This window comes from Polypterus senegalus, chromosome 4, assembly GCF_016835505.1.
Source record: "Polypterus senegalus isolate Bchr_013 chromosome 4, ASM1683550v1, whole genome shotgun sequence".
In the NCBI taxonomy this organism is placed as follows: domain Eukaryota; kingdom Metazoa; phylum Chordata; class Cladistia; order Polypteriformes; family Polypteridae; genus Polypterus; species Polypterus senegalus.
This window is the reverse complement of record NC_053157.1, coordinates 237,557,464-237,576,336: the sequence shown is the minus strand read 5'-3', so window position 1 is coordinate 237,576,336 and position 18,873 is coordinate 237,557,464. Positions and strand designations below refer to the sequence as shown.

At 44.2% G+C, this 18,873-nt stretch overlaps 2 protein-coding genes across 2 annotated transcripts; both read left to right on the top strand.

Annotated features, from left to right (window-relative positions):
* The first annotated feature begins 2,941 nt into the window (after positions 1 to 2,941).
* On the top strand, positions 2,942 to 5,862 carry LOC120528245 (zona pellucida sperm-binding protein 4-like). Its single transcript, XM_039752368.1, has 12 exons — positions 2,942 to 3,130; positions 3,220 to 3,347; positions 3,435 to 3,507; positions 3,572 to 3,736; positions 3,809 to 3,996; positions 4,201 to 4,298; positions 4,373 to 4,500; positions 4,643 to 4,832; positions 4,906 to 5,053; positions 5,196 to 5,271; positions 5,476 to 5,598; positions 5,723 to 5,862. The coding sequence occupies exons 1-12, from the start codon at positions 2,980 to 2,982 to the stop codon at positions 5,842 to 5,844; spliced, it is 1,590 nt and encodes a 529-aa protein (XP_039608302.1). The 5' UTR covers positions 2,942 to 2,979; the 3' UTR covers positions 5,845 to 5,862.
* Positions 5,863 to 14,836: 8,974 nt separating this feature from the next.
* LOC120528257 (zona pellucida sperm-binding protein 4-like) lies at positions 14,837 to 17,760 on the top strand. Its single transcript, XM_039752382.1, has 12 exons — positions 14,837 to 15,027; positions 15,117 to 15,244; positions 15,332 to 15,404; positions 15,479 to 15,637; positions 15,710 to 15,897; positions 16,100 to 16,197; positions 16,272 to 16,399; positions 16,544 to 16,733; positions 16,810 to 16,957; positions 17,099 to 17,174; positions 17,365 to 17,487; positions 17,621 to 17,760. The coding sequence occupies exons 1-12, from the start codon at positions 14,877 to 14,879 to the stop codon at positions 17,740 to 17,742; spliced, it is 1,584 nt and encodes a 527-aa protein (XP_039608316.1). The 5' UTR covers positions 14,837 to 14,876; the 3' UTR covers positions 17,743 to 17,760.
* Positions 17,761 to 18,873: the final 1,113 nt, after the last annotated feature.

The following is an 18,873-nucleotide window of genomic DNA, read 5'->3' as shown; positions in this document are numbered from 1 at the left end:
CCTTCAGTTTTCATTATTTGATCTCGGGTCTAAAAATAAGCTCAACCAAACGGCTGCTCATACCATTTTCTTATTATTTTACATCATTTGCACATGTTTGGTGTAATAATATAATTATTATTTGAGAAACTAATTATGTGGGACCGATGCCTCTTTAACCGACATGTTTTTGTGACGTGCTGCAGTCAGCACCAATAACTCCCTCTTGTAAACTTTTACCGCCAGCTGGATAAAGGCAGGTTTCAAGAGATTCGACCGTTTGCTAAGAAAATGCTGAGCTTGTTTGGCTCGATATACTTTTGTGAGAGGACATTCTCGGTTATGAACATTAACAAGAACCGCGTGGGGACGAGACTAAGTGACTCTCACCTGCATGACATCTTGCGCATCAAAATCACTGTTTTTGAGCCAGATCTAGCCTATTTACTGCAGTTGAGATCTCAGTATCACCCTTCACATTAGTGCAGGTAAGTTATTTGTTTAGTCTTCTGAGGTGAATACATTCTAAAATCTCAGTTGATTGATTTTTTTTGTGATGATCAAAACCACAGTTTTGAATATGCACTGAGCCATTTTAATCTGTGTATCATTTGTTCTTTTGTTTTCAATTGACAATCAAACCCGGCCTCATAAACCCAACAAATTAAATATTAAAATCAAATTCGGTCTGGCAGCCCGTTTTTCCATTTCGTCTGGCGCGGATCTACATTATTGGGGTCCTGATGTTTGAACTGTTATGGGGGGCTTTGAAACCAGCAATGAAGTCTGAATGACCGTTGAAATCATCTTCATTGTGTTTGTTTGAAAACAGACCACCACATTTTTTTTATGTAAATGCTACTTCTCAGACTTTGATTAAAACTGCTGTGCTGAATTACATCCATCCACCCATCCATTATCCAACCTGCTATATCCTAGCTACAGGGTCACGGTGGTCTGCTGGAGCCAATCCCAGCCAACACAGGGCACAAGGCAGGAAACAAACCCCGGGCAGGGCACCAGCCCACCGCAGGGCACACACACACACACCAAGCACACACTAGGGCAATTTAGAATCGCCAATGTACCTAACCTGCATGTCTTTGCATGTTCTCCTCGTGTGTACATGGGTTTCCTCCGGTTCTCTGGTTTCCTCCCACAGCTCCAAACTCCAGACAGGGAGGACCCCGGTCTCCTAACTGCGAGGAGGCAGCACTACCCACTGCGCCGTGCTAAATTACAATCTGTTATTATTATTATTAATTAAAAAAAAAAAAATCTCATATAGTAGATACCCAAAATTATAAAGCAATGTGGGAACTCTTGTTTAACATTGCTTAATAATCCAAAGCTTAACTTTCATTAGTTTCATTAACAGATCCGCCCTGGGCGCTGCCCTGAAGATGCCAACAAAGAAGTTCTTTGTTTAATGTCACATAGCAAAGTTTTTTTGAGAATCACTCCTAAAACTCAAACATTCCTCATGCTTAGTAGATAACGATTTATACGCGAAACGCACCCGTGTTGTTTTTAATGGTTCTTCAGCCCCCAAAGCGCGTCCAGCTCATGTCATATTAGACGGCTGTTTTAGTTGTAACCTCCATTTACATAATCTTACCTAGTTGAAGGAAGTCGAGCATCTAATGTGACATCCCCAGTGACCGAGACCAACTACTGTGTGACTGGTTAGGATGAAATCAAACGGGTCTGATGGTCTATTTGGTCGGAGGGGCGGAGCTCATTGCGTGCAAGTGTTGAAAACCAATGAGCGTTTAGATGCAATGCATCGAATGTGGCGGCAAGAAATAAAGAACACGGGTGTTTTGAACATCATGGATAATAAAGAAGTTGGTTTGTCTGATGTATCATTTTGTATGTACTAAAATCAAATGGAAAAGGGGGAAAAAGGGTCAGAGACTGGGGCCGAACGCACCCCAGCTATGAACCCTTCACATAGTGCCATCTCCGTCAGACGGCACGCTATTGGCTGTCAGAAAAAAGGGGAGAGCGCCACGGTGCTGCAGGATCTGCGCTCAGTCGGTAAACGTGAAATGGGCTGAGATTTTCAGTTGTGTGATCTGACATTGTGCAACGACGAGATTAGCGACTGACATACGCCTCGAGAAAGCGTCTGCAACATCGGCGTAAAGTTAATTTTTAAAACACCAACTCAGTAACTGAAAAGCTGATTCTCGTGTTCCAGAAACTATCAGCAATGCACATTTTACCGCTGTGAGCTGATCTTGTCTGCTCCGTCGATCCTTGTCAGGTGGGCTTTCTGACCTGATTCCTATACTAACCCTTCCTATAAACTGTGTGAATTATCAGCTTTATTCAACATACAAAGTCCATCTGATATACTCCAAGTTCCCTTCTAAACAAGTGCCAAGAGTAAGTGCTAAAAACTGAAGCTAAAAAGACAGAACTGTAATAAATAAATAAATGCTCTTGAAAAAGTATACGGCACAATACAATATCATCTCCAAAGGCGCTATAAGGAAGTATTGTGTTTCCCACTTTATTTCATCGGTGAATTTCAATTAAAAACAATAATAAAAATAATAAAAAAAAAAAAACATTCACACAAATGTTATAGAAACATGTTGTATTTTAGTAAAGACTCTCATTCTGGCCCACCTTCTCATATGCGTGAAAACAGTAAACATCAAAGAAGAAGAGAAGTCGGGAAAAGTGAAACTACGAATATTTCTAAATATGGGCAGTGTAAGAAAAGACGGCTTGGGGATGACCTAAATATATTAATAGTCAGATCGCCCCGCAGAGCGGTCTCTTATACGCAATATTCGTTTAAACGGATCACTACGATGCCGTGACGTGCTGATTACTCAATAAAGCCGCACGAGCTGATGGAGTGCCGTTGATTTCCCGCGCTCCATTCTCTCGCCTTCTCACTAACGAATCACGTGAGCCGCCGCCGATAATTTAAACCCGCGCGCGCTCCGCAATTCATGTTGTGTTCCTGTTTGATTCATTCACAGCATGGCGCGTTTGAGTTGCTGGTGTCTTTTCTGGTTGTGCGTGTCGGGCGCTCAGTTTGTGTTTGCGGCCTTAGGAAATGTGATTAAGACATGTGACGAGGACAAGGCGATGAAGCTGTCATTTGAAGGCTCTCCGACCGTTTTTCTCCAAAGTGAGTGCGGCTTGTCCTCGACCGCTGAGAGTAGTCGGCGCATGCGTCTTTCAGTAAATGACGTCCACTTTTTTCTTTCTGGTTTTCAGAGACGATTGGCGGAGTGCAACTGGTAAAGGTGACCAAAGATCTTCCAGGAATCGTCCTCCGTGTGAAGTCTGGCCGCACCACACTAACGGTGCCTTTTTCTTCCCGGTATGGTTACGTGGTAGATGAGGTGAGTAGTGCCGACACTTTCGCGTTGCAGTTTATAATCCAGCTGTTGTATCTTGTGCTGCGGTTTGAGACTCTCCTTTCTCTTTAGCGTTCCCAGTATGTCGTGGTCATTGCTGTTGGACGTCCCTCTAATTTGAAGAGGTTCACATGCCATAAGCTAGGTATGCTGCTTTTCTGGGTTTGCCCCCTGAGTCTCTGCCATCTTCTAAATGGACTCGTTCACAGGTTGGCGAGGTCCTAAGAACCTTGTTAATGAGAGATGTGCAGTTGCAGACAGTGAGAAGCTTCCTTGTGGAGGGTCTTCATCCATCACTCAAGCAGACTGTGAAGCCAAAAACTGTTGCTATGATTCCAGCAGCAGCACCAGTCCATGCTACTATGCCAATGATGGTGAGTTGTTGTGGGGTGTGAGTGAGCAAAGGTGGCTGCTACTGGATATTCATGCTTGTTTGCTTTGGCCAGTGACTGTGCAGTGCACCCTGGATGGCCAGTTTGTGGTGGTGGTGTCTGAGAATGTGACCCTTCCTCCCCTGGATCTTGGGTCCATCAAGTTGGTGGACAGCAGTTCCCCCAGCTGCAGCCCTGTGACCAGCCTGTCAAGCTTTGTCATGTACCAGTTTCCAGTCAGTGCCTGTGGTAGCACAGTCCAGGTTAGACTCTAATGCCACTTTGTGTTTAAAAGCCAAAGACCGTAGTGGGCAATGTTAACCAAATCTCACTTTCAACCCACATTAAATGCCTTCAAAAAATCAACCAGGACAGCAAGAATTCATGAGAAGAGCGGGTACTAATGTGCGTGGGTCTGACCACCTGATAAGTAAAATTCAGCAATGATTTCAATGTCCCTGTTTCAGCTGGCTGGTGGCAATGTGACCTACCAGAACACCATGTCTGCTGCCATCACTGTGAGGACTGGTCCAGGGGGCTCCATCACCAGGGACAGTGTCTACAAGTAAGGCTTCTGAACCTGCTTCCTCTAACCCTAAATGTGCTCTGCCTGCTATGATGTGGTGTTTCTGTCCTCAGGTTGTTATTCCAGTGCACCTACTCTGGAAGCCAAGATGTACAAGTGGAGGCTGAGGTGTATACTGTGGCACCACCTCTTCCAGTAGTAGAGCAAGGGCCATTTGACCTGGAATTGGTCATTGCAACAGGTACTAAATGGCGTGGGTTTGTGTGGTTTCATTCCCAGGGTGACTAGAAGGCAAAAGTCTTAAACACAGGTTGGAATTTTTGATCGCATCACGTAGTTATGGTGTGACTGCTCTGAAGTAATGCCCTACTTTCCATGGCCAGATTCCTCCTATGGCTCCTACTATGTGGATGCTGACTACCCGGTGACCAAAACTCTGAGGGATCCTGTGGCTGTGGAAGTGCACATCGTGAACAGGACTGACCCTAACCTTGTGCTGACTCTTGGGGACTGCTGGGTCACCCCAGGACCTTCTGCTTCCAGCCAGCCCCAGTGGAGCCTGCTGGTGAATGGGTAGGTGCCCCTTGTGAGGGTGGGTTGGAGATGTTGGCTTGTCAGTACTAACTGGAGGGTTTGTTTGTCCCAGGTGCCCATACACAGGAGACAACTATTTGACCAGCTTGGTGACTGTGGATAGCACCTCTGGAGTGGCCTACCCAAGTCATTACAAGAGATTTGTGTTTGAGATGTTTGCTTTTGTGGATCCTGTCGCTCAGCAAGCCTTGGCTGAAAAGGTGGGTTTACTTGCCAAGTGTTTAATCCTGTTTCTCTGCTTCCTTTTGAGGCTCTTGACGTCACACGTGATATTCTTAGACTTCAGTTTGGTGTTGTAGAATCCATAGTCCTGACAAAGTGTCTTGTCGGTGACCCCTGTAGATCTTTATCTACTGTGTTGCTGCTGCCTGCTATCCCTCTGCCACAGACCCCTGTATTCAGAGCTGCCCTGCAAGAAGTGAGTAGATTTTGGTTTGGCTTTGCTCTGGTGGCTTAAGGGACACGGTCCATGCTAGTAACGCAGTGCTTTGTAAAACCAGCGACAATATGGAGGTGTGGGTAAAATGGGCTTTCTAAAATGGGTTGTGACATTGGACAAAGTCCTAATGACTGACGGTCTAATGGCTTATTTGTTCTAAACCTTGACCCTCTCTGATTTCAGGATCTGGCAGAGCTGTAGACAAGTTGGCCCGTAATGCTTCGTTCAGGAAGAATGTGCTCCTTCACAGTGGTCCTGTGATCATGGAGGATGACCACATGCAGACATCTAGACTCGAGCAGAAAGGTAACCATCTTGATACTCCTACTGAAGTAGGCCAGAGTTCTGCTTGGGGGTTTGGCTGATCCTTTGTCTTCATCCTTCACTGTATGCCTTTGAGAGTAAATGTCCTTCTGTCTTCCTCCCACAGCCCCTCTTCACACTGGATACCTTGTGCTGGGAGCTGCAGCTGCCATGTTGATGCTTGTGCTGGTTTTGGCTCTAGTTGCTATGAGGAGGCTGAACTGGCAGAATGTGAATCTGAAATCTTAATAAAAGCTCTTAATGAAACTTGCGTTTTTGACTCGTTCAATAAAATAAACTGAACCTGATGTGGATATGGTGTTGTCCAAGCAGGTGCGCTTTATTTTTTTTTTTTTTTTATAAAGCAATGGGTTCTGAATGGTACACCACACATCTCCTACCAAGCAACCCACCCTTTAGGGGGGTTTGGCATGACCCATTAAATTGAACTGGTGCCATAATCTTGTACTCTTAGACACAGTGGGCACCCTTTTTGAAGCCTAATTTTCAAAGCTACTGGAGAAGCTGCCACAGGTTGTGATGTTTGTAGGATGATTGGAGTTAACATTGATTGGGGGGTTTGTGCTTCTGCCTCAATCTACATTTAGACCCAAATCCTATCTGTTTTATAGTTCTGTTTAATTTAGTTTTGCCCCTCACTTAGGACTGAAATGGTGAAGCATGACATATAATTTTGCGTCCTTTAACTCCTTCGGTTTGGTGTAACCACCTTCTGCTGTTCCTCCTGCTCTTAATGCTGCATGTGGGTTATAACTCACTGGAGTATCAGGTTTTTGGATTGGTTTATCCAATACAATATCCTGTTATTAGATGTGCCCCCCCATCCCCACGAAGTTATTTTTCTCATTGGGGTTCTTGGCATTCTTTTCTTCCAAACCCCCACCCAATACCTGACTACTCTTCTGGGTACCACTTATCACACCACATCCTCTCGGCTAGGTTCTATCTTGGCCTGATGTATTCCACTTTTTATGGCCTACTGCAGAGGACATCAGTTTTTCTTAGCAGAGTGGATGTGTGCACTTGTGAAATCAACCAATACTGTGAACATTCTTTAGAAGTTAGGTAAGTCTCTCTCTCTCTCTCTCTCTCTCTCTCTCTCTCTCTCTCTCTCTTCTCTGGTTTTCTTGCCAGTGAATCTACTGATCTGCAGCTCTACCTGTCATTCCCACCAGTGGATCACATCTCATGATCTACCAGCCTGTTCTATTGACACCTGTGTGAAATACCTCCAGCAATTACAAATGGACCACCTTCTCTCCGCTCCTCCGTCTATTCAGAACACCATCCCATTTCAGCTCATGATCCCCAACACCTGCCAAGTCACTAAGATGGAGATCCTTGGCAGTGTTGCAAAGATCTTACAGACTCGCTCTGTGCCATATTAACTCAATGAGATCACACCTGATCTTATGCAGCACAACATCTGGTTTAAGCTGTGGTCTTGTCATGTCTTTGGTCGGTGGAGTCCTGACTTGTGTCTCACAGCTTGTCTAGATGATTCAAAATGGAGTGGGACACCTGCCTTTTTGCCTTCCTCTGTTGGTTGGTGTCGCACCACTTTTAAGGCACTATATTTGTTTCTTTAGCATTGGATACGGTCATATGAGAAAGTATTGTATCCCCTCTAAGCCTTCATAATTCACTCTCCTTTCAACAAAAAAGATACCAGTGGTGTGTCTTTCATTTCCTAGGAACATCTGAGCACTGCAGTGTTTTCCGAACGATGATTTTTAGTGGTGTGGTATTTAGTTGTATGAAATCAAATGTGTAAAACTGGCTGTGCACAAATGTGGGTCCCCTTGACGTTGTGCTGATTTGAATGCCTTTCACTGCTCAATGCTGATTACTTACAACACCAAATTGGTTAGAGGAGCTTGTTAAGCCTTGAACTTCATAGACAGGAGTGTCCAATCATGAGTGGTGAAAGGCATTTAAGGAGGTCAATTGCAAGTTTGACTCTCCTGTGATGAGTGACAGACAGCATGGGATCCTCAAAGCAAATCTCCAAAGATCTGAAAATGAACATTGTTCAGTCTCCTTGTTTAGGGGAAGGCTACAAAAAGTGATCTCGGAGGTTTAGTTTCAACTGTAAGGAATGGAATCAGGAAATGGAAGGTCACAGGCACAATTGCTGTTAAACCAACCCAGCAGGTCCGGCAGAACAAGAAAAAATACAGGAGCAGCATATGACCGAGCAGGATTGTGAGAATGGTTACAGACAACCCACAGATCACCTCCAAAGACCTGCAAGAACATCTCGCTGCCGATGGTGTATCTGTACATCGTTCTACAATTCAGCACAATTTGTATGGCAGGATGATGTGAAATAAGCCCTTTCTGCACTCACGCCACAAACAGTCGCTTGTTGTATGCCAATAGTCATTTCGACAATCCAGATTCATTTGGGAACAAAGTGCTTTGGACTGATGAGACAAAAATGTAGTTATTTGGTCAGAACAAAAAGCGCTTTGCATGGCGGAAGAACAACACCGCAGTCCAAGACAAACACCTGCTACCTCCTGTCAAATCTGGAGGAGGATCCATCATGCTGTGGGGCTGTGTGGCCAGTTCAGGGACTGGGGCCCTTGTTAAAGTCGAGGGTCAGAATAATTCAACCCAATATCAACAAAACAGGATAATGTTCAAGCATCAGTCACAAAGTTGAAGTTACGCAGGGGTTGTATATTCCAACAAGACAATGACCCAAAACACAGTTGGAAATCTACAAAGACATTCATGCAGAGGGAGAAGTACAATGTTCTGGAATGGCCGTCACAGTCCCGTGACTTGAAGATCATTAAAAATCTATGGGATGATTTGAAGCAGGCTGTCCATGTGCTCAACAGCCATAAACTTGAACTGAACTGGAGAGATTTTGTATGAAGAATGGTCAGAAATACCTCCATCCAGAATCCAGACACTCATCACAGGCTATTGGAGGACAGCGTCGAGAGGCAAAAGGAGGCTCAACCGAGTATTGATGTCATATCTCTGTTGGGGTGCCCATATTTATGCACCTGTCTAATTTTGTTATGATGCATATTGCATATCTTTTTTTAATCCAATAAACTTAATGTTACTGCTGAAATACTACTGTTACCATAAGGCATGTAAGATATGAAAAGGAAAGCTCAGCCAATGAAAAACAAAAATCCAAAGAATTAAGAGGGGGTCCCAAACTTTTTCATATGACTGTAAGTTTAAATCCTTCATTGCCTACAGACCAGTCAATGGCTCATAGGAAGAGGGTTCAAAAACCTCAATACACTTTTTGGTGAATCTTAATGAACATTTGATTTGTAATCCTTTGAAGTTTTACAATTCCAATGAAGCACAAATGTACCATCACAACAGGTAGAGCTGCCCTATCTCTGTTAATACTGCTTGTCAAGTGTGTGTGTGTGGCTGGATTGTTGGACCCCCAGGAGTTTTTCTCAGTCTAAGGGTGGAGTTTCAGGTGAGCAGACAAATGGAGTGTGCTCTCAAAAATTAAGGGCTGTGGAGGGTCATGTGGTGGAGGATTCTCTCAACACCATCCAACCTCTGCTCCTTAGGGACAAGCTGACAGAGATGTGAGTAGATTCACACCTGGTGGCATGGATCGTGGACTATCTTACAGACAGACCTCAGTATGTGTGTATGTGCAAGTCTGACATTGTGGTCAGCAGCACAGGAGCGTCACAGGGGACTGGACTTTCTCCGGTCCTGTTCAGCCAACATACATCAGACTTCCAATACAACTCAGAGTCCTGCCACGTGCAAATGTTCACTGACAAAACTGCTATCGTGGGCTGCATCAGGAGTGAGCAGGAGGAGAAGTATAGGAACCAAATCAAGGACTTTGTTAAATGGTGCGACTCAAACCACCTACACCTGAACACCAGCAAAACCAAGGAACTGTTGGTGGATTTTAGGAGGCCCAGGCCATTCATGGACCCCGTGATCATCAGAGGTGACTGTGCAGAGGGTGCAGACCTCTAAATATCTGGGAGTGCAGCTGGATGATAAATTGGACTGGACTGCCAATACTGATGCTCTGTGTAAGACAGGACAGAGCCGACTATACTTCATTAGAAGGCTGGGGTCCTTCAAAATCTGCAATAAGATGCTGCAGATGTTCTATTAGATGGTTGTGGCGAGCGCCCTCGTTGTGCTGGGGAGGCAGCATAAAGAAGAAGGACGCCTCACGCCTGAACAAACTGGTGAGGAAGGCAGGCTCTATTGTAGGCACGGAGGTGGACAGTTTGACATCCGTGGCTGAGCGACGGGCGCTGAGCAGACTCCTGTCAATCATGGAGAATCCACTGCATCCACTGAACAGCATCATCTCCAGACAGAGGAGCAGCTTCAGCGACAGACTGCTGTCACCATCCTGCTCCACTAACAGACTGAGGAGATCTTTACCTTCTCACCTTTACTCAAATGAATTTGCGATTCCCTTATGTCCTTTTTTAATGAAAAAATCCAGAAGTTTCACCAGTCTCTCTGTACTGATTCCTCCAGGACTTCATTTGAATTTCACCCACCAACTCACTTATTTTCCTCTTTTCAGCTTCCTACCTTCTCAGAAATCTCAGATCTTGTCTGATTCTGAGCCATCCACCTGTCAATATCTTCCGTAAATATAACATTAGCTTCCACTGTTATGCTGAAGACACCCAGCTCTATCTCACTAGCAAACCTACTGCTTCCTTTCCACCCTCCTCACTTACTGATTGCATTGCAGAAGTCAAATCCTGGGTTTTCTTCAAACTTATTTAAATGAAATAGTGACAAAACTGAAGTTCTCCTCCTTGGTACAAAATCAACATTATCCAAAACTGATCATTTTGCATTTGTTATTGATAATTCCTCTGTCTCCCCTTCCCCACAGGTGTTGTCCTTGACAGTTCTTTATCCTTTCAGTCCCACATCAATAATTTCTCATGGTCTGCATATTTCTTCCTGTGTAATATTAATCATATTTGCCCCCCTCCCTCACTCCCCCACATCACTGCTATCCTCATTCATAGCCTTATCACTTCACGTCTGAATTATTGCAATTCCCTTTTCTTTGGTCTTTCTCGCAAATGTCTTTATAAGCTTTAACTGGTCCAGAATTCAGCTGCCCGCCCTCATCATTACTAGAACCCCCTATTCTCACCTTATCACTCCCGTTCTGCTGCAGATTCAATGGCTTTCAGTTCAGTTCCACCTTCAATTTAAAATTCTTCTGTTAACTTTTAAGGCTCTCCACAACCTCGCCCCTCCATATCTGCCTGACCTCCTCCATGTTGACATTCCCTCCCGCACCCTCAGATCCTCTTCCTCCATCCACTTGACTGTCCCCTTCGACCGTCTTACCACTATGGGGGGCACAGCATTCAGTTGCTCTGCTTGCCAGTTCTGGAACTCACTACCATATGAGATTAGACATATTGAATCATTTTCACTTTTCAACTCTAAACTTAAAACTCTTAAAACGCTTTTTCTCTTGATTACAATTGCTCTCTCTGTATTTTACTTTTCTTTATAACCTGTGTTCTGTCTATTGATTGGTGTCCTTGAGTGTTTAGAATCCTTCCGTGAGAACCCTAAATCCAAAGAGGACTGTTTCATTTATGTTAGGTAGAATGCCCAGAGGGGACTGGATGGTCTCATGGTCTGGAATACCTGCAGATTTTATTTTTTTCGCCAGCCGTCTGGAATTTTTTTTGTTTGTGTTTTCTGTCCACCCTGGCCATTGGACCTTACTCTTATTCTATGTTAATTAATGTTGACTTATTTTATTCTCTTACTTTTATGTTTCTATTCTTCATTATGTAAAGCCCTTTGAGCAACAGTTTTTTGCATGAAAATGTGCTATATAAATAAATGTTGTTATTATTGTTGTAGAAAGGCACCTAAAAATAAAAAAAATGTATTATTATCACTAGCCGAAGCCCGCCATAACATACGGCAGTATAAGAACAGGAATGAAAATTGGTGAGAAAGGAATTCTGAAATCACGAAGAAATAAATACTTCTTGAAAGCTGTGAATAGGTGTTTTGGTGGAGACGACAGAAAATGAGTCGAAAGATCTAACCCTTTAAAAAGCCACGTACAACTGACCGGGGTTGAAGACTATTTGTTAGAATTATTATGAAGAGTAAACAGCATGTGGGTATGAGGAAGGCCGCGCTTCTGAAATTCGACTGCGTAAATATAATCAATAATAACCTCAAAAAGATGTTGTTGTAGAATGTCTCGAAGTAACTCCTGCAGCTTAATCCAAAAGACTCGTACGACAATATCAGGTCTGTGCTCCGGTCTTTGGGTATCCGACAGTGCATGTAGAATTTCCAGCCAAGCAGGATTACAAGTGAAAGTGATAAATAAATGAGGCTGTCCGAATTTACGTACTATGGCCATGGCATCCTGCTAGTTTTGTTGCATGTATCTTGGACTTCCTGGAGATGTAGACGGTAATATGATCATTTTGCCAACACATACGTTGTTATTTTCAGCGTTTTCTTGCAGTGCGTCTGATAGTCCTTTGTATTGTTCCACGTGCAGATCTTGTTGATCTAATCTGAGATAATTGAGACGCGCGCCCTCTGTTTTAACATACGCATCTACGACAGTGATTCTTAACCTGTGGGGCGGGCCCTCCTAGGGGGGCACGAAGTAACAAAAAGGGGGGTGCGAAGAAATAAAAGAAAGAAAACAAGAATCAAAAATATGAAATAAAATCAAAACAAATTGAAATCAAAACAAATTAACTTAAACTAGATAGATAGATAGATAGATAGATAGATAGATAGATAGATAGATAGATAGATAGATAGATAGATAGATAGATAGATAGATACTTTATTAATCCCAAGGGGAAATTCACATAATCCAGCAGCGGTATACTGATACAAAGAAACAATATTAAATTAAATAGTAAATCAAATGAAAAAAAAAAATCTTATACTAGAAAGATAAATATAGGAGTTAAATAAATTTCGATAAAAGTTAAGTAGGTATAATAAAATATGCATCTACATTTCAAAAAAATGTTGGGGTGGGAGGGGTGGCGCGATTAAAACTGTTGTGAAAACTCGGGTTGCAAATACTAAAAGGTTGAGAAACGCTGATCTACTGTACGACATACTGTTGGAATAGTTTGCCACTGGAGTGCAAAATACTAAATGCACTGCTAATCTATACGCCTAAAATTGGCATTGAGTAAGCCTTATTCGCTTGGTGGTTCTTTTATCGGGAACATGTTGTAAATCTTTCTGCCAGCTAATGTCTCCGTAAGGGAATAAAAGTGGGTAAACCATAGGATCGCAATTCATACTGAGCGTGGAAATCTGTTTACAGGAGTTGCCTCTGGGATAGATACAAATGCCCCTTTCGGCAGGCGGTTCGCCATCTTCTCCGACGCAAATCGCTGCAACATTGGTGTGACATGTCGGGGCATTGTATCGTCGTAAATCCTGCCCAGGGTTTTCCTTGAAAACCTGCAGGGAGGACCCCGGTCTCCTAACTGCGAGGAGGCAGCGCTACCCACTGCGCCGTGCTAAATTACACTCTGTTATTAATTATTATTATTATTATTATTATTACTTAACATTGCTTGATAATCCAAAGCTTAACTTTCATTAGTTTCATTAACAGATCCGCCCTGGGCGCTGCGCGGAAGAGGCCAACAGAGAAGTCCTCTGTTTAATGTCACATAGCAAAGTTTTTTGAGAATCACTCCTAAAACTCAAACATTCCTCATGCTTAGTAGATAACGATTTATACGCGAAACGCACCCGTGTTGTTTTTAATGGTTCTTCTGCCCCCAAAGCGCGCCCAGCTCATGTCATATTAGACGACTGTTTTAGTTGTAACCTCCATTTACATAATCTTACCTAGTTGAAGGAAGTCGAGCATCTAATGTGACATCCCCAGTGACTGAGACCAACTACTGTGTGACTGGTTAGGATGAAATCAAACGGTTCTGATGGTCTATTTGGTCGGAGGGGCGGAGCTCATTGCGTGCAAGAGTTGAAAACCAATGAGCGTTTAGATGCAATGCATTGAATGTGGCGAGGAATAAGGAATACGGGTGTTTTGAACATCAGGGATAATAAAGAAGTTGGTTTGTCTGATGTATCATTTTGTATGTACTAAAATTAAATGAAAAGGGGGAAAAAGGGTCAGAGACTCGGGCCGAACGCACCCCAGCTATGAACCCTTCACATAGTGCCATCTCCGTCAGACGGCACGCTATTGGCTGTCAGAAAAAAGAGGACAGCGCCACGGTGCTGCAGGATAGGCGCTCAGTCGGTAAACGTGAAATGGGCTGAGATTTTCAGTTGTGTGATCTTATATTGTTGAACGACGAGATTAGCGACCTCGAGAAAGCGTATGCAACATCGGCGTAAAGTTAATTTTTAAAACACCAACTCAGTAACTGAAAAGCTGATTGTCGTGTTCCAGAATCTATCAGCAATGCACGTTTTACCGCTGTGAGCTGATCTTGTCTGCTCCGTCGATCCTTGTCAGGTGGGCTTCCTGACCTGATTCCTACACGAACCCTTCCTATAAACTGTATGTCGATTAAAGCTGATAATTCACACAATGTCCATCTGATATACTCCATTTTCCCTTCTAAACAAGTGCCAAGAGTAAGTGCTAAAAACTGAAGCTAAAAAGACAGAACTGTAATAAATAAATGCTCTTGAAAAAGAATAAGGCACAATACAATATCATCTCCAAAGGCGCTATAAGGAAGTATTGTGTTTCCCACTTTATTTCATCGGTGAATTTCAATTATAAAACAACAATAATAATAATAATAATAATAATAATAATAATAATAATAATAATAATAAACATTCACACAAATGTTATAGAAACATGTCATATTTTAGTAAAGACTCTCATCCTGACCCACCTTCTCATATGCGTGAAAACAGTAAACATCAAAGAAGAAGAGAAGTCGGGAAAAGTGAAACTACGAATATTTCTAAATATGGGCTGTGTAGTAAAAGACGGCTTGGGGATGACCTAAATATATTAATAGTCAGATCGCCCCGCAGAGCGGTCTCTTATACGCGATATTCGTTTAAACGGATCACTACGATGCCGTGACGTGCTGATTACTCAATAAAGTCGCACGAGCTGAAGGAGTGCCGTTGATTTCCCGCGCTCCATTCTCTCGCCTTCTCACTAACGAATCACGTGAGCCGCCGCCGATAATTTAAACCCGCGCGCGCTCCCCAATTCATGTTGTGTTCCTGTTTGATTCATTCACAGCATGGCGCGTTTGAGTTGTTGGTGTCTTTTCTGGTTGTGCGTGTCGGGTGCTCAGTTTGTGTTTGCCGCCTTAGGAAATGTGATTAAGACGTGTGACGAGGACAAGGCGATGACGCTGTCATTTGAAGGCTCTACGACCGTTTTTCTCCAGAGTGAGTGCGGCTTGTCCTCGACCGCTGGGAGTAGTCGGCGCCTGCGTCTTTCAGTAAATGACGTCCACTTTTTTCTTTCTGGTTTTCAGAGACGATTGGCGGAGTGCAACTGGTAAAGGTGACCAAAGACCTTCCAGGAATCGTCCTCCGTGTGAAGTCTGGCCGCACCACACTAACGGTGCCCTTTTCTTCCCGGTATGGTTACGTGGTAGATGAGGTGAGTAGTGCCGACGCTTTCGCGTTGCAGTTTATAATCCAGCTGTGGTATCTTGTGTTGCGGTTTGAGCCTCTCCTTTCTCTTTAGCGTTCCCAGTATATCGTGGTCATTGCCGTTGGACGTCCCTCTAATTTGAAGATGTTCACATGCCATAAGCCAGGTATGCTATGCATCTGGGTTGGCACCCGGAGTATCTTTCCTTTCTTCTAAATGGACTTTTTTTCATCATCGCAGATCACCGATCTTGGATTGTTGCTGAGAGATGTGCAGTTACAGCCAGTGAGAAGCTCCCTTGTGGAGGGTCTTCATCCATCACTCAAGCAGACTGTGAAGCCAAAAACTGTTGCTATGATTCCAGCAGCAGCACCAGTCCATGCTACTATGCCAATGATGGTGAGTTGTTGTGGGGTGTGTGTGAGCAAAGGTGGCTGCTACTGGATATTCATGCTTGTTTGCTTTGGCCAGTGACTGTGCAGTGCACCCTGGATGGCCAGTTTGTGGTGGTGGTGTCTGAGAATGTGACCCTTCCTCCCCTGGATCTTGGGTCCATCCAGTTGGTGGACAGCAGTTCCCCCAGCTGCAGCCCTGTGACCAGCCTGTCAAGCTTTGTCATGTACCAGTTTCCAGTTAGTGCCTGTGGTAGCACAGTCCAGGTTAGACTCTAATGCCACTTTTGGTTAACATTGCCCACTACGGTCTTTGGCTTTTAAACACAATCTCACTTTCAACCCACATTAAATGCCTTCATGCTGTCCTAGTTGGTTTTTTGAATTCCTGAGGAGCGGGTACTAATGTGCCTGGGTCTGACCACCTGATAAGTAGAATTCGGCAATGATTTTAATGTCCCTGTTTCAGCTGTCTGGTGGCAATGTGACTTACCAGAACACCATGTCTGCTGCCATCACTGTGAGGACTGGTCCAGAGGGCTCCATCACCAGGGACAGTGTCTACAAGTAAGGCTTCTGAAGCTGCTTCCTCTAACCCTAAATGTGCTCTACCTGCTATGATGTGGTGTTTCTCTCCTCAGGTTATTCTTCCAGTGCACCTACGTGGGAAGCCAGGATGTGCAAGTGGAGGCTGAGGTGTATACTGTGGCGCCACCTCTTCCAGTAGTACAGCAAGGGCCATTTGACCTGGAATTGGTCATTGCAACAGGTACTAAATGGGGGTGGGTTTGTGTGGTTTCATTCCCAGGGTGCCTAGATGGCAAAAGTCTTAAACACAGGATGGAATTTTTGATCTCATTATGTAGTTAGGGTGTGACTGCTCTGCAGTAATGCCTGCTTCTGTTCTGTCTAGATTCCACCTATGGCTCCTACTATGTGGATGCTGACTACCCGGTGATCAAAACTCTGAGGGATCCTGTGGCTGTGGAAGTGCACATCGTGAACAGGACTGACCCTAACCTTGTGCTGACTCTTGGGGACTGCTGGGTCACCCCAGGACCTTCTGCTTCCAGCCAGCCCCAGTGGAGCCTGCTGGTGAATGGGTAGGTGCCCCCTAATGTGATGGTGGGTTGGAGATGTTGGCTTGTCGGTAGTAACTGGAGGGTTTGTTTGTCCCAGGTGCCCATACACAGGAGACAACTATTTGACCAGCTTGGTGACTGTGGATAGCACCTCTGGAGTGGCCTACCCAAGTCATTACAAGAGATTTGTGTTTGAGATGTTTGCTTTTGTGGATCCTGTAGCTCAGCAAGCCTTGGTTGAAAAGGTGGGTTTACTTGCCAAGTGTTTAATCCTGTTTCTCTTTTGCCTTTGAGGCTCTTGCCATCACACGTGATATTCTTAGACTTCAGTTTGGTGTGGTAGAATCCATAGTCCTGACAAAGTGTCTTGTCTGTGACCTCTGTAGATCTTCATCTACTGTGTTGCTGCTGCCTGCTATCCCTCTGCCACAGACCCCTGTACTCAGAGCTGCCCTGCAAGAAGTGAGTAGATTTTGGTTTGGCTTTGCTCTGGTGGCTAATGGGACATGGTCCATGCTGGTAATGCAGTGTTTTGTAAAACCAGCGACAATCCTGGAGGTGTGGGTAAACTGGGCTTTCTAAAATGTGTTGTGACATTGGACAAAGTCCTAATGGCTTATTTGTTCTAAACCTTGACCCTCTCTGCTTTCAGGATCTGGCAGAGCTGTAGACAAGTTGGCCCATAATGCTTCGTTCAGGAAGAATGTGCTCCTTCACAGTGGTCCTGTGATCATGGAGGCTGACCATGTGCAGACATCTAGACTAGAGCAGAAAGGTAACCATCTTGATACTCCTACTGAAATAGGCCAGAGTTCTGCTGGGGGGGGGGGGGGGTTTGGCTGATCCTTTGTCTTCATCCTTCACTGTATGCCTTTGAGAGTAAATGTCCTTCTGTCTTCATCCCACAGCCCCTCTTCAAACTGGATACCTTGTGCTGGGAGCTGCAGCTGCCATGTTGATGCTTGTGCTGGTTTTGGCTGTAGTTGCTATGAGGAGGCTGAACTGGCAGAAAGTGAATCTGAAATTTTAATAAAAGCTCTTAATGAAATTTGCGTTTTTGACTCATTCAATAAAATGAACAGAACCCAACTTGGATATGGTCCTGTCCAAGCAGGTGGTTTGGGGTTTTTTGTTTTTTTAAAAAAAAAAGCAATGGGTTTTGTGTGGTGCCCTGCACATCTCCTACCCAGCAACCCACACTTTTTTGGGTGTTTGGCATGACCCATTCAACTGAACTGGTGCCACAATCCTGTACTCTTAGACACAGTGGGCACCCTTTTTCAAGGCTACTGGAGAAGCTGCCACAGGTTGTGATGTTTGTAGGATGATTGGGGGGTTTGTGCTTCTGCCTCAATCTACATTTAGACCCAAATCCTATCTTGTTATAGTTCAGTTTTAAGTTTTGCCCATCACTTGGGACTGAAATGTTGAAGCATGACAGTAAATTTCGGTTTGGCACTACCACCTTTCTGCTCAGTAGTTCCTCCTGCTCTTAATGCTGCATTTGGATTATAACTCACTGGAGTATCGGGTTTTTGGATTGGTTTATCCAATAGAATATCCTGTTTAGATGTGCCCCCCATTTTTTTTTTTTTTTCTCATTGGGGTTCTTGGCATTCTTCTCTTCCAAACCCCCACCCCATACCTGACTACTCTTCTGGGTACCACTTATCACACCACTTCCTCTCGGCCAGGTTCTATCTTGGCCTGATGTATTCCACTTTTTATGGCCTACTGCAGAGGACATCAGTTTTTCTTAGAGTGGATGTGTGAAATCAACCATAACCGTGAACCTTCTTTAGAAGTTGGGTCTCGTTCCTTGGTTTTCTTACCAGTGCTCTGCTGATGTGCAGCTCTACCTGTCATTCCCACCAGTGGATCACATCTCATGATCTACCAGCCTGTTCTATTGAAACCTGTGTGAAATACCTCCAGCACCAGCAGTTACAAATAGACCAACTTCTCTCGCGCTCCTCAGTCTATTCAGAACACCATCCCATTTCAGCTCATGATCCCCAACACCTGCCAAGTCACTAAGATGGAGATCATTGGCAGTGTTGCAAAGCTCTTACAGATTCGCTCTGTGCCATATTAACTCAATGAGATCAGACCTGACTTTATGCCGCACAACATCTAGTTTAAGCTGTGGTCTTGTCATGTC